Genomic DNA, 14765 nt, shown 5'->3' with positions numbered 1-14765 from the left:
CTTTCTAGGACCGTTACCTGGGTCAGGCTGGTTCTGTTGAGCCTGGCGAATGCGGGACTCGATCTCCCAGGAGACAGCGACAAGGATGCAGGTGGATGGCATAATGGTCTCTGGCTCGGAACCTGTGTTGTCGGCGGGGGAACTGATGGGAGTGGGCGTCAGGCTTGGTATAGGCTTGGTATTCTTAGATCCGGGTCGATAAGTGAGTGTGAAGTTGAATCTTCCAAACAACAAAGCCCACATGGCCTGCCGTGAGTTCAGACGTTTGGCAGTCTGGATGTAGAACAGGTATTTGTGGTCCGTCCACACAATGAAGGGAAGAACCGAGACCTCCAACCAGTGACACCACTCCTCAAGAGCCAGCTTCACAGCCAGAAGTTCCCGGGTACCTATGTCGCAATTTCTTTCTGCAGGTGAGAGCTTGCGGGACAAGAAAGCACATGGGTGGACCTTTTGCTCAGAGGGGGTACATTGAGACAGAACAGCACCTACACCGGTGTCGGAGGCATCCACCTCGATGACGAACTGGTTCTGGGTCTGTCTGGGTGAGGATCGGAGAGGAAGTGAAGCGGCACTTGAGTTTCCGGAATGCTGCCTCTGCCTCAGGGGACCAGTGGAACGGAGTGGAGGTGGTGGTGACAGGGGCTGCCAAACGGCTGTAGTTACGGATGAAACGTCTGTAAAAATTGTCAAACCCCAGGAAACGCTGCAGCTACTTCAGATTTGAGGGCACAGACCACTGTGACTGCCCTGACCTTGGCAGGGTCCATCCGTAACTGTCCTTGTGCAATAATGTAACCCAGGAAGGACACAGAGGAAGCATGAAACTCACATTTCTCAGCCTTAACAAAAAGCTTATTCTCCAACAGCCATTGGACAACTTGGTGAACGTGTTGCTGGTGACCCTCAAGGTCCTTCAAAAATTTTTGAATGTCACAATACTATTCAGCCCACTGAAGTCTATGCACGGTCTTAGTGACCCATCTTTTTTCTTGACAAAGAAAACACCAGCCCCTTCCCAGAGAGGAAGAAGGCCTGACATGTCCTGCAGCCAGGGAATCCTGGATGTACCCCTCCATAGCCTCTTGCGCAGGGCAAGAGGGGTTTTACAACTGGCTACAGGGGAGAGGAGCTCCAGGCTGGAGGTCAATAGCACAGTTGTATGGCTGCTGAAGTAGCAGAGACAGGGTGTGGTGCTTGCTGAGCACAGGAGTTAGATTGTGATACTCTAGAGGAACTGATGACAGGCCCGGGGATTCTGGAATGGACTGGGGCACAGACAAGGCGAGGGGAAGGGCAGAATGTAGACAATTAGTGTGACAAAATGTACTCCAAGCGGTTACCCATCCAGCGGTCCAGTCGATCTATGGGTTGTGCAGCTTTAACCAAATATGGCCAAGAATCAGGGGAGAGCGAGGGCAGTAGATTATGTGGAGACTGATCCTTTCCTGGTGATTCCCAGAGAGACGCAGGATGACCGGCACAGTTCTCTCACTGACACTGGCAAGAAGCTGTCCATTGAGAGCGTTGGGAGAGGAAAACAGTGTCAGGCAAGGGATAACAGGAACAACCGGCTAAAAACATGGACTAATTAAGCAGAGATTACGATCTGGCAGTGTGGAAGTGGCAGGACTGAGTATTTGTAGAGGTCTTGATTATGAAACAAGTTGCAGCTGGTGGGGATCTGCTCTGACTCCAGCACACCTGTCTCCGCCCACACAATCACACACAGAGAGAGAGGGAGAGAGCACTGGGGGAGTGGCGGCAGGTCAAGGAGACACAGGATGAGCACTAGAGGGCATAGCAGGAGCAGATGTGACACATCTGCTTCAACAATCTTTGTATGTGTTTGTTGGATTCTCATTACTTTAGAAATCAGGGCTTCTGTCAGTTTTTTGGATGTGTCAATGTTTTCAGTTAAGAACAAATTCTTATTTACAATGACGGCCTAGGAACATTGGGCTAACTGCCTTATTCAGGGGCAGAACAACAGATTTTTACCTTGTCAGCTCGGGGATTCGATCTAGCAACCTTTCGGTTACCAGCTCAAGGCTACCTGCCGCCCCTAGATAAATAAATGTTGAATTTAGAAACACTTAGAGCTTGATTTTTTACTGAGAACAGCACGTAAAAGCACATAAATATGTAAACAAGTACATAATTTCCTTTCTGAAGTATTGCTATTGAGGGGCTACAGTTTACTGCTGTCGCAGCATACACCTTTACATATTATGCATCGTCCCAGTTGTCCCTTGAGTGGAGAAAGATTCCTCTGAATGAATGTACTACAAAGCATCTGTCCATCTCCCGTTCCCTACCCAGCCCACTGTTCTGTCTGTCTCATTATACTGTTTCATTGCTGCTGTAGGACACTGAAGGACACCACCACCGCCACCAATTCAAGTGTGTATATTCCCTGGAAACCAATCAAGAAAAACCCAGAAAAATAATCCCCATTCTCTGCCATGATTCATTTTTATTTTGTTCCATATTTTTCTCTCTGGCTTTTGAGTCACTGGTGAAGGAGGAGCTCCGGCATAAAATCAATGTTCCATTAAAATGTTATGATCAAGAATGGCTCAATAGCTCTGGAACAGATGCTTTTGCTTTTAATATTACCCTATATTTCAGTAACTCTTACACAGAAATGTATTGCTGTCAACAGGGCTTCTATATTGGTCCTGTTTTCTCTGTCAGTTGATATGGGCACTAGAATAGAATAATGGTCATATTTCTCATAATAAAAATTAAACAGATTTTGATAGATACTGTATGTTTGTAGCATTGCAGGCCTTTTGGTCTCTAAATAAATTGTGTTTAACAAAAATTATGTTTAACACCAGTGATTTGATGTGGACATGGTGGATCAGTCTGAAATAATTTGTTGAAACAAATGATCTTAGAGAAGATGCAGCAATATACAGCTTGTTGAAAGAAAGTATGAAATGAATAGGTTGCCTGATTGCTCACAGAGGCCTTATCAAGGAAATAAAAACGGAGCTGTAGATGACTTGTGCTATTGTTTTTATTATCTTTATCACCATTATTGTTATCATCATTATTAATTATAGCAGAATAAAATCGACCAAAACACCCCTCAGAAATCATGGCTTAAAATTCTTCACACTTTGCTGAAAATAGTAAAGACAAAAAAAAAGAGAGTTTGAAATAAATAAATAAAATCATTGTTTTGAGGAACATATGGAAGGTTTCAAGCGACCCATCATATGTTGAAGGCTTTTGTTATGGAAATCATACTTTTTGGCACTTTTCATCATTGCGCAGCCAAGCCGGGCACATCAATAACATTTGACTAAATATTAAAGAATAAGAACATGGACAAATCTCCCAGTCAGAGTGCACAGAGCAGTGGAGTGTTGTTAGTAACCTATGACAGATAGCTTTTAATTAGGACTTTTCCTGATTCACATTCCAACTCACACTGTAGTTGGTACCTGTATTTGTCTTCTTTACAGAAGACAACATAAGCAAAGAGAGCAAACAAGTAAATGTCCACATGCATTGTCATATTATTGCTGTGATATACAGTATATACAAATATATTTACAAAATCGTCAAAGAGGAACAATGTTTTCCCTTCTCAAACTCAGAACAACCGTTTCAGAACAAATTTTAACTTACTTTTCTGCATTTATTGTTTCTATTCATTTTGGGACAATATGACTGCGTTTACACAGGCAGCCCAATTCTGATATTTCTTCCACTAATTGGTCTTTTGACCAATCACAACAGATATTTTCACATCAGCTCTTTTTCAGAGCTATTGAAAAAAATATCAGAATTGGGCTGCCTGCTTAAACTCAGCCTATAAGTTTGATTTTGCAATCAAATCCATATCTGTATTGGACATACAGTACAGTTTGGTTGTCATGTTGCTCAGAACAAACATGGATCCATCCATCAAATAGGAGGACAAGCTACAAAATAATTTTGGGAAAAAACACCCAGTTCCTTCTGAACTCAAAATACCTGTAGGCTACACAAATATTCCACAAGTTGTTTTGAAGACAGGGATTTTTTTCACAATGAGTCCAGTATGTTCACCGAGCCTATCATGAACCAAGACTACATATTTAGAATGAAAGAGGTTAATATAGAGGCTGGAGTCATTGTATGGGGGAGTGGTAGTGGTAAAACAGAAGAGAAGGATGGAACGAATGCAGGCAGAATCAATTTATTCCCTGCAGGTTTTTAAAGGAGAACTCACCATTACTGTGATTGTGTCATCCATTTAGAATATGCAAATAGCTGACAGTGCATTTGTCTGCTGGTGCTCGACCTTCCCCTTGGAGGTCGCTCACCAACTCAATTACTCTCCCAATCTGCAGTCTGTCTGCAAACACCTGTTATCCTCCCACACGCCACAGCCTCTACCAATCCCAGTCGAACCATCTCACACACCACTAAACCACACATCTCATCAAAACCAGTTAGAGAGGGAGAGGATGGTGTATTATTATTTTACAACAATAACATCATGTGTCATGAAGAGATTTACATGAATAAAGGATTTTGTATAAAGCCTTCTCTTGTCAATTGATGGAAGAACATCAATTTTATTGACACATTAATTATAATGACATATTTTTCATAGATATCATTATCTTGCCGATAGACACCCCATAATTTCAAACCTCTAATCCTAAAAAACACATGGATTCAACATAGAGCAATCTGCCAAACAGATTCATTTTGGAAGCAACTGTGACTGTAAAACAAAATCCCTGTCATGACAGATGTCCTAAATGGAAAGCAGTCTGTATCACACTGACTAACACAGGTTGTTTTCAGCCTTCCAACCAAGTGGCAATTTTTTGTTATGGGAAGTGTTGTTTTAAATTTCTTGTGCAATTTCTGTTTCCTATATATTGTGGGAGGTTTTGGAAAACATTCCCATTTTCCTTTAACTTCTAAGGTATTTTCAGTGCATATTCCCCTTTCACTGTTAAACCAGGCTACATAAACCTTTCCAAAGCTCTCTTAGTGTACATTATAAGGAAAACACTGTCTTACAGATAAATCTGCCAATCTCTTGATTCCGAACTTTTCCCTTTTACAGGGCTTTAATGGCTTGCAGCAAAGCTCTGGCAGGGTAATCAGGAGAGCAATTGCTGTCGACACTGTTTTATAATTACTGCATTGCTATTATTATAGCCTGGCTAATCCACCTGGGAAAAAAGCCTTCCCATTGCCATTATCTCCTCTGGCATGATGATTGGGGCCCCTCAGTCCTCCTTCCAACTAACTCAACCTGTCAGGATTCTGGAATACAGATATGTGAGTTGTGGAAGACAAGCCAGCTGGTAGAATAGAATGTGTATCTGTTTGAAAATAACTGATTCCCCTTATCTTTTTCAGAGGGTTGAATAAGGAAGTGTTTGATGTTCTATGTGGAAAATGTTAGATTTCATTGGTTTTCTAATAAAGCATAATAGTAAGGTTTGCTATCTTTGGACAGCATTGCATGACATGATCATCAACCCTTCAAGGGTCAATCTTCAGCTAATATGTGAAGGGAGGCAGTTGGGTGGGCTCTACCTTTGGGAAACAACAACATTTCTTCTTCATCTGTTTCATTTTATTGCCCTAAATCGACTGCAAACAGGACAGTTTTGATTATTATTATACATGTCAATTGCTGTACCAGTGAAGTTATTATTGCTGTGAAACAAATATAATCTGCATTCATCATTTGTTTGAAGTTATGGCTGATACTAGTCATTGTTCCTCTTTAAAAAACTAAGTCCCGTGGACTCTCTACAGTTTCATGCATATACACATTTTCTTTGAAGATCAGCAGCATCTTACAAGGTCAATGGAAAGTCATATTTCAACACGTGAATAGACAAGTACTATAATGGCATAAATTAATAAATTAATAGATGAATACATTTAGAAACATATGAATAACAAATACATTAATAAATTGACAAATAAATACTTACATAAATAGATCAATAAATACACAATTTACAAGGTAGTAGGATGCTATACATCTAATGGTAGAAAGAGCTTTCAGCAACATATATAAAATAAAATAAAACATTCCTTTGTAACTGAGGGTGCATGTCACGAGCTCATATATTTTCCTTTTTGAGGTAATACCAGTAAAAGAAGAGGGAGAGCACCTCAGAGAGTGTAATGAACATTGCTTATTACGACTGAGGGAAACACCACAGAGTGGCAAAGTTCATGCAAGCCACCATGGTGGAGGAAGAACAGGGATGGTTTCCATTGCTATAGACAGGTTACTGCACAATGCACATGGCACCTATAACAACCGATCGGTACATTTGGTTTGTCTCCCAGTGTTGTTATTGTTAAACTGTAGTTACCAGTATGATGAAGAGAGTGTACTTTGTGTGCCGCCGGTATCTTGTGATTCCACAACCTGTTCAACAGGTCTCCATAAAAACTCAAAACAATTTCTCTGATGGAACTGACAATGACCCTGGTTCATGATCCTATTGTACTCAGCTGATGTAGTTTGCCTTTAGGTTTGTTCAATGAGTTTTGCTGGAAGTTTTCTGAATACCCACAGTTACAAAGATGCTTTGCTTTCAAAAATCAAGGAGGAATTGGCACCAAAATGTATAACAAATTCAGTCGGACAATAGAAAAATAACACCCATTGAATTAAAAACATATGTGTGACAAAAAGGGTACTTTTTAAACTTTAAAATGATTTCCCTTTTATGCAAATACTGTCATAGTACTCATTTTCATAAAAAGTGAATGTTGGCAGTTGCAAAAGAATTAAATTCTTAGCAAATAAAAAGCAGCATAAAAATACAAGAGGTCATTTTTGTCTCTAAAAAACAAAAGAAAACTGTTACAGTCCTTTTTTATGTTTTTTCTTCTTCTTCATTTTCCCTGTTACTATTTTCTATAAAATATCAGGAATCTAAATAGTATTACTATTGATATCAATATCATTATAGTCATTGATAAAAAAAATCACATGCCAGGCCTCATATATAATTGTGTGAGCGTGTGTGCATATGCGTGTGTGTGTGTTTGTGTGTGAGCTAAAAACTAGAGTATTTATTTGGAGAATTGTTGTTTTGATTGTAAGTATCTGTGGATGATTAGCTACTGTGCGGGGTGGGGGTGGGGGTGGGGGTGGGGGGGGGGGTGGGGGGGATCCAGCATCTTTTGAAATTGTCTTTGCCATAATCATAACAGTTTTCTTCACGTAATCTCAGTGAAAATATTGCTTTCTAAAAAAAGGAAGAAAAAGGCATGGAGGGCAGAGTGAAGGGGGTTATTGGTTGTAGAACCTACAATATAGGATTCCAAATTCTGCTTCCGTCCTTCTGGTTCTGGCAACTAGTTCTCAGAGCAGGACTCGTCATCATCTTCGTCCCCGGAACCCTTGAAGCAGGCTGATTCATAGTGCTTGTTCAGGTAGGACTTGAGGGCGAAGGTCTTATTGCAGCGCTTGCATCGGTAGTGCTTGAAGGCAGAGTGGGTTTGCATGTGGGCGCGGAGGTTTGAGCGGTCAGCAAAGGCTTTGCCGCAGTGGGCGCAGGCGAACGGTTTCTCCCCGGTGTGCGAGCGCATGTGGCCCTGCAGGAGCCAGGGCCGGCTGAAAGCCTTGTTGCACACGTCACACTTGTGCTTTAGGTTGTGGGTGAGGATGTGCATGGCCAGTGCTGGCATGGACACATACACTTTGTCGCAGGTGGGACACTGGCGCGCCATCTTGCTATCCAGGCTACGGTGTGTCTGTTTGTGCCTGCTGAGATTGGACGAGGTGGCATACGTCTTGCCGCACTCGTTGCAAGTGTGACGGGCTGTCCCGGTGGCCCCTGCCTCCCTCTCCTCTGTGGCATCAGCATTGGAAGCACCAGAACGACCTCCCTTACGGCCATCACCGTCTCCCTTCCGCCGTGAGCGCCCGTCGGAGATGAAGAAGGCATCCATGGTGTAGCCCTCGGTCAGGGCCTCCGCCTCGCCACTGTAGAATCCGCTGGCCGTCATGCCGGACTGGGGGCTGTCAGGGTGCTCCAGGTCAGGGTCACAGTACTCCTCACCCCTGCTGCTCACCTGGGTGTACAGAGGGTCAGAGACGGGCAACGCCATCTTGAGCTCCATCTTCGTCTCCCCCTGATATACAGATGGTGTGATGTAATCCTGGATGTAGCCTGGAGAAAACACACAATAATAGTTACATTAAGGCAAAACACACACACACACACACACACAGACAGTGATAGTGACAGTTAGTCTACAGTAGGCTGAGTGTTGTGGTGGTGGATAAGTGCATTGTGACGTGATTATATGATTATCATGGATGGTTGCCTCTTGTAAATTATTAAACAATAGAATACACACATAGAAAACAAATTGCTCCCCAAATCACACAGCATTTACCACAGGACAGCGATGCAGAACACTATCCACAGCATTCACCTTTATTACACAGTTACAGCACAGACGAGTGGTGGCTGCTAAACGCAGATAACTACTCATTAAAGACACCTATGAAAGAAGGCCCCTCTTATTACTTGAAGTGGTCTCATTGATTAGTCACCGTTTCTTTCTCCCAGTGACTTGCTCACTCCAAGGTACTGTTTGTCAATCATCTGTGACTGAAGGTCTATATCTTTGTTTTGTTTGCCCAATTAAGCCTGAACATGCTGGGCCCAACAGGCAGAACACACTGTCTATGGTCTGGGGTGACTGTCCAGGAGACTACAGTATTTGGGGATGATAAATCATCAGGAGAAGCCATTAAAACTGAAAAACACTTTTTTTAAATTCTAGAAAGCACTTGAATTGTTTTTGGAGTTCTTTATATTAATTTCTCTCAAAAGAGTAGCACTTCCACTTCCTTGTCTCACTGGATTATTGACTGATGACGGATTATTGACTGATGTTATATTACAGACAGGTCATTTTATTGTCTAGGCAATCTGTAATGTTGTGAGGCAGCCAAGTGGAGCTAAAAGGTTTCCTGGCATGAAGCTGTAAAGAGCTAAACAATACCGAATATTTACCAACATTAGCCCAGTACATCTACACATGTTCCACTTTAACAGCTTACTAACATATAGGACAAACATATGATTGAAATTCTAATATGTGTTGTGAATCCTGAAGAAGAAGAAAAGGCAGATCCCTATGCACTGTGTGCAGCAAGTGGTGGAAATTAACTATTGACTGGTTTTTAATGAAATTCAAAGTTTCTTGCTGATCAATAGGCCTTCATCTGTAAAATAGTACAGCTGTTGGAACACACTGCGTGTGTGGAAATAAGACAGAAATAATGCAGGGCAAGGAGTAAAGTGACTGGAGAAGACTATACAACGATAGCCTACTGAACATGGTTCAGTGATGGAAAGGTTAAGCTGAAACGTGATACACAGGATTACCAGCAGAACAAAGTGGCTATAGTGTTAAGCTCGCTGAAGTGCCTTTAGGAATCAGGTCATTAGAAAATCAATTTTTAAGTGCTCTCTTAGAATGCTGTCTCCATTCCCAAGGGTTCCCACTCAGAGACCATTTCTTGTCAAAGACATTACCATAATACTATAGGACTGGGAGACTGGGATCTTATTGGAAGGCAAGGGTGTTATTTGGTCAAAAGCACCACCCCTTTGTTGACTAGCCTATATAGCTAACAACTCATGATATATCTTCCTCTCCTGATATAACTTCTAAAGGTAATGGTAATTCTTACTTCATAGGCTATTTCAAGTCTAATAGCACCCCATTGTTGCTTTTTCTTTGAACGTTGAATATACAGTACCGTAAAGAGAGCACAGGAAAATAGCCAAACATACTGTATACAGCAACAGATTGTTATTGAAACATATGGACATCTTGATTTTTACTCCCCTGATTAATTACACATGTGTAATAGGTTTTAATTACTTAAGGTCAGACAGAGTTCATTATTTGTGGTTGAACTAATGCTGTATTAACCTTTGCTGTATAGCGACTCATTCCTCTAATGCAAAGCGAGCATGTTATTAATGGACTCCATCTCCCACCCTCCTTCTTTGTTGTTCGACAGACACTTCAAGTCAAATGTCTCCACAATGGGGAAAGCGCTGACGCCAGGCATTTCAACAATGTTGGGATTTCTTTGGGATTTCATTGAAAAGACAAGAAGGGTTATTTTGTCTGCATACAATGGTAATCGTTGGTACTAATGCAGTAATCCATAATATATATTTATTTTTTTCCCATCAAAAGGCATATTTCTTTCTCAACAGAAGTGGAGTAGTGTTTACCAATGACAGAACAGTAGAGACTGAGACTAACAGCTTTACTAACGATTGAAATTTCAACCACATGATTTATTCAAAGAAGTAATTTTTTTGTTGCAATGAATCTGGTTCCATAACTTTATCGTAACCGTTTGCATTTGTATTTATAAAATGTAAATAAAAAGAAGTTCATTTACACTCATACTCTATCATAAAAAATATATATATTTAGTGAAACTGATCATTCACTGCAGCCAAAATTTGTTAAGAACAACTGCACTGTTCAAACATGTACTTTTGTTCTCAGTTGCTGCTGCTCCTAATCTAAAATCACTGGTTAATAGTATTATGTGATGTGGTTGAATAACAAGTGAGCATTTTATGTTCACAGGTTGATCTGAACTGTAAAACTATCTGCTTATTGCCAAGACAAAATAACAAAGAGAGACAGACAGACATCTGGCATCCTAAATATGGCCACAAAATGGGAGCGAGCTTAAACCTGCCTGACTGAAAGTGAAGGACGTCTCTCTCTAGCTCTGACTGGACTGGGGCTTAGCATGCTGCCTAGTCCTACTGTTGCCCACTGTGCCGCTATGGGCCCTTTCCTCTATGTTTACTGTATACCCCTAGTCACGTGGCCTCACGTCAATGCTGCCCGAAGCATTTTTTACTCCTTTTTCTCCTTCTTTCTCTCCTTCTCGCTCCCCCTCTACCCCAGCTAACCCCCCTCGCCCGGCAGTACTGTACATTGCGTTGATATCTCTTGTGACGGCAATAGGCCTGCATGGATGAAACTCCACCCCTGCTAGTTTTCAAACGCCCGGAAGGAGGAGAAAGATGCAGCGGAGGGATGGGGGTGGGGAGACTGTGCATGCATGCTCCGGTTGGGTGGGAAGGGAGGCGGGCAGAGGGGGGCGAGGACTGTGATGGAAACTCAAGGACAATAACAGCTAAGGACAAATGTATCATCCAGCACTTATCTTTCATTTTCATATATTTCTCAGATCGCACAAAGACTGGAGAGTGACAGCCTGCATGTTTCAGGCACACCGTAATTTGTGTACGCAATACAAATTCAGAGATGCACATCTACAGGCGAGAAGCACGTTTTGCTCCACCATTTGCATAAGCTGATCTTCTGCTGTGACCTGAATTGTGTCTTCCTCTCATCAGAGTCAAAAGACAAAAGTCTGGGAGCACGATGGGGGTGGGCTGGTGGTGCTGGAGAGAATGATTTGGGATACGGGAGCAAAATCTGATGGCTTTATGTAACATCTGCTATTCATTCCCAGACAACATGCAGACAACAGGCATCTCAAGGGCTGAAGAACCACTTACAAATACAGAATCAAAAGATAATTCCAACTGTGTTTACTGTATAGATGTCATGGGGCATTCTTATTCTGTAATCAACAACTAAACCAAAGAGAGCAGTGGTGCTACAGTAGCACACCCTAGACAACGGCAGGCAGAACATGTGTGTGCTGTGTGCTGTGTGCTGTGTGCTGTGTGCTGTGCAGAGGCATGCAAACTCACCATTCTCACTGAGACGAACGCCCAAGCTGGTCACAGAGTCAGTGATGGAGCGTGTGAAAGGAGTGAACGAGTCGTCCAGGTGGTGATGGTGATTAGAGAAATCATCAAGCTTGATTTTCTTCACCAAAAACGAACGGGGCATGTTTCAAAGAATAAAAAACACACAGAACTGAGAATCACACATGAAGAGAAAAGATAATACCCCCAAAGAAATCAGCAAACAGGCAGAGCTGGAGCCGGCTGTCAGTAGAAGTAATCCTTGTGTTAAAGGAAAATGCAACCTCTAAAAGACATAAGAGAAGGAATGAAAATGGAAATCAGTGGAGAACAAGGCAGATGACAATGCTGTGTGTTTCTCTATGGCACCCCCAGCTTTCCAAAAAATACAATTAAAATATTTGGTTCAGCACTGGATAGCTCCTGTGATGCAGCAGGCTTAAAGGACCAGAGAGAAAGAGAAGAGAGAGAGAAAGAGAGACAGAGAGAGAGTGTGGAGGAGGGAGGAGAGAGTGAGAGTGAGAGCGAGAGAGAGAGAGAGAGAGAGAGAGAGAGAGAGAGAGAGAGAGAGAGACTGTCAGACTAGCTGAGATCAGCTCTCTCTCCAGCCTTTATATGGGGCACAGGCAGTGGAAGATCAGGTGGTGCTGCGAAATGGAGCTGCTTAGCTTTAATCCATCAAATGTCCCCGGGGACACACATCAAATTACCACTGAACCGTCTGTGCATTCGTTCGCACACAGACAGAGGAGAAAGAACACACCCATCCCCCCCCCAACACACACATACACAGTGACCCCACTACTACCACTGCCCCTCTCCCCTCCCTCCCCCACTCTTTCACTCCCACTTATGCTCCATGCTCAAAGAAGGAGTACAAGAGGTGGATTGAGACAATGGAGACGTGGAGGAGAGCACATTTAGTGTCCTGTCGCCTATTGTTTTCAGATGAAGTGGCACAGTTGATGTTTTCCTTGTTACAGGAACTGCCTTGCTCCTCATCATCCTGTCCTCTCTGTTACCTCAGACTACCCCTCACTATTCAAAACTCTCCCTGGCTGAGACAAAAGCAGACATATCTTACTATACTAAACACACTGCACACACACATACAGTTGTAGGATCTTAATTTGAGCCAGTTTGCTGTAGCATGAAAATAATTGCTCCAATTCTGAAGCAACAGGAAATGTGAATTATTATATGAATCAAGTCTGAAATTTCAAAGTGGAAATTACAAACCTCAGAAGCCTTTTTAAACCACAAATACACTACAAGGCCTCTTGCAACAGGATGATTAATATTAAGATCCTACATCTATTCTGTACAATTCCACAATTAAAATATTTTTCTATGATTCTCTATGAGAAAATGATTGAATTGAAAATGGAATTTGAGTTTACTTCCTGAATTGGCAGAAATTAAATGGAATTGACCCCAACCCTGACACATACACACTGTAGAGTTTCATAACAGGGATTTCAGCACTGTTTATCTGCTTATCCATGGACGCAATAGGAGCGTTTTGGCAAACTCTCTAGCATCTCCCTGACGGTGTGGCACAGATGTGTCCTGCTATGCATGAAAATTAATTGCCTGTTAAATTAATTACATATTTTTGATTAGAATTAAATGTAAAATTAGACTCACATTTGCTAATTAGTCAAGTCATTTCTAGATTGATTTGGGTTGATAACATTAAAGCATAGCAGGCAGCAAATGCTCCAATGTCTACATATTCTGTAATATTTGTTATTTAGAAATATTGAACAGATGTACATTTCAGAATTCTGCCAGAAGTTGTCAATGTAACTGACAAATACACATCGGAGACTGTAGGAATCTTACATAACAAGACTTGATTGCTCACTTGTAGGACACTAAGATGTAGTTTACTGTATGTCAGTCAGACCTATGAACTCTCAACATTCTCAATAATCAATCAGGAAAACCATGGACAACAATGCAGTGGTATTGCTGGATTATACAGCAAAAAATGTGTCATGCTGCGGTGATACAGTAGCAAGGCTACGGATGAATTTCATGCTAAATTGACAGTCATGAATTGGAAGTGACAATTTTACAAGGGTGCTGCTGCGTGCTTCAACAATTTGGACATGCTCTAAGAAACTTGTTACAGCCAAGTTCGGTTATCTAGTCTAGAAAGGATCAGAAATGGAGAAAGATGGAGAAAACACTGTGCATCATGCTAATAATGATTTCCTAAATGTTTTTTAAAGTGAACTTTGTTTTGTTTTGTATACCCGTCCTCTAGTTTGACTCTGCAGTCTGAACTGAGCTCAACCTTGGGCAGAGGACCTCCTCATCCTTCTGCTTTCTGTACAGTGCAGTGGAGCACAACCAGGTCACACCTCTCTGCTTCAGACATGGCACGCAGACATTAATATTTCAAAAATATAAAGATGACACTCAGAAGAAACATGGAGGCACAGATAGAAACTCAACTTGGTGGAGGAAGGAAACCATCATTGAGAAATAAGCATCCTCAGCACCTACTGTGTCACTCCCAGTGCTATTGCCCTACATTTAAGTGGTTTTACAGTGTTATATTTGTTTTATTCATATGGTTGTGGGGTAACTTTTTTTGTCTTAGCATTTGCGTAATTGACTAAATATTTTGACAAAATACACAGTATTCAACCCATAGTAATTCTAAAATTTACTGTGTTCCATTTAATTATATGATTCAACAATTCACTATTCCACAGACTTGATGAATCCACATACTTGATTAATTAATTATCCTGATTTGAGACCAACAAGTGATAGTTACAGGTGACAAGTTACAGGTTGCCCCTCCCTCACCCCTCTCCCCTGCCCTGAGCTCCAGCCCCCTCAGACTCACTCTGACATCTGGTCACTGCCTTGGGATGGGTGTTGCCATGGTGACATCCCCTCTGGGCTAGCGGTAGTAGGATGGCTCTACCCTCCCTGGTAGTAGGGGCAGGGGCTTGGGCTGTATCCACCGTCTGG

At 41.9% G+C, this 14765-nt stretch overlaps 1 protein-coding gene across 1 annotated transcript; it reads right to left on the bottom strand.

Annotated features, from left to right (window-relative positions):
* Window positions 1-3015: 3015 nt before the first annotated feature.
* On the bottom strand, window positions 3016-12276 carry LOC112216228 (transcriptional repressor scratch 2-like). The gene is made up of 2 exons (XM_024376069.2): window positions 11778-12276; window positions 3016-8168 (listed from the first exon to the last, which is right to left on the bottom strand). Exons 1-2 carry the CDS (start codon window positions 11917-11919, stop codon window positions 7351-7353), a joined length of 960 nt encoding a protein of 319 aa, XP_024231837.1. The 5' UTR covers window positions 11920-12276; the 3' UTR covers window positions 3016-7350.
* Window positions 12277-14765: the final 2489 nt, after the last annotated feature.

Source organism: Oncorhynchus tshawytscha, linkage group LG16, assembly GCF_018296145.1.
Source record: "Oncorhynchus tshawytscha isolate Ot180627B linkage group LG16, Otsh_v2.0, whole genome shotgun sequence".
Taxonomy (NCBI): domain Eukaryota; kingdom Metazoa; phylum Chordata; class Actinopteri; order Salmoniformes; family Salmonidae; genus Oncorhynchus; species Oncorhynchus tshawytscha.
This window is presented reverse-complemented; position numbering and strand designations above follow the sequence as displayed.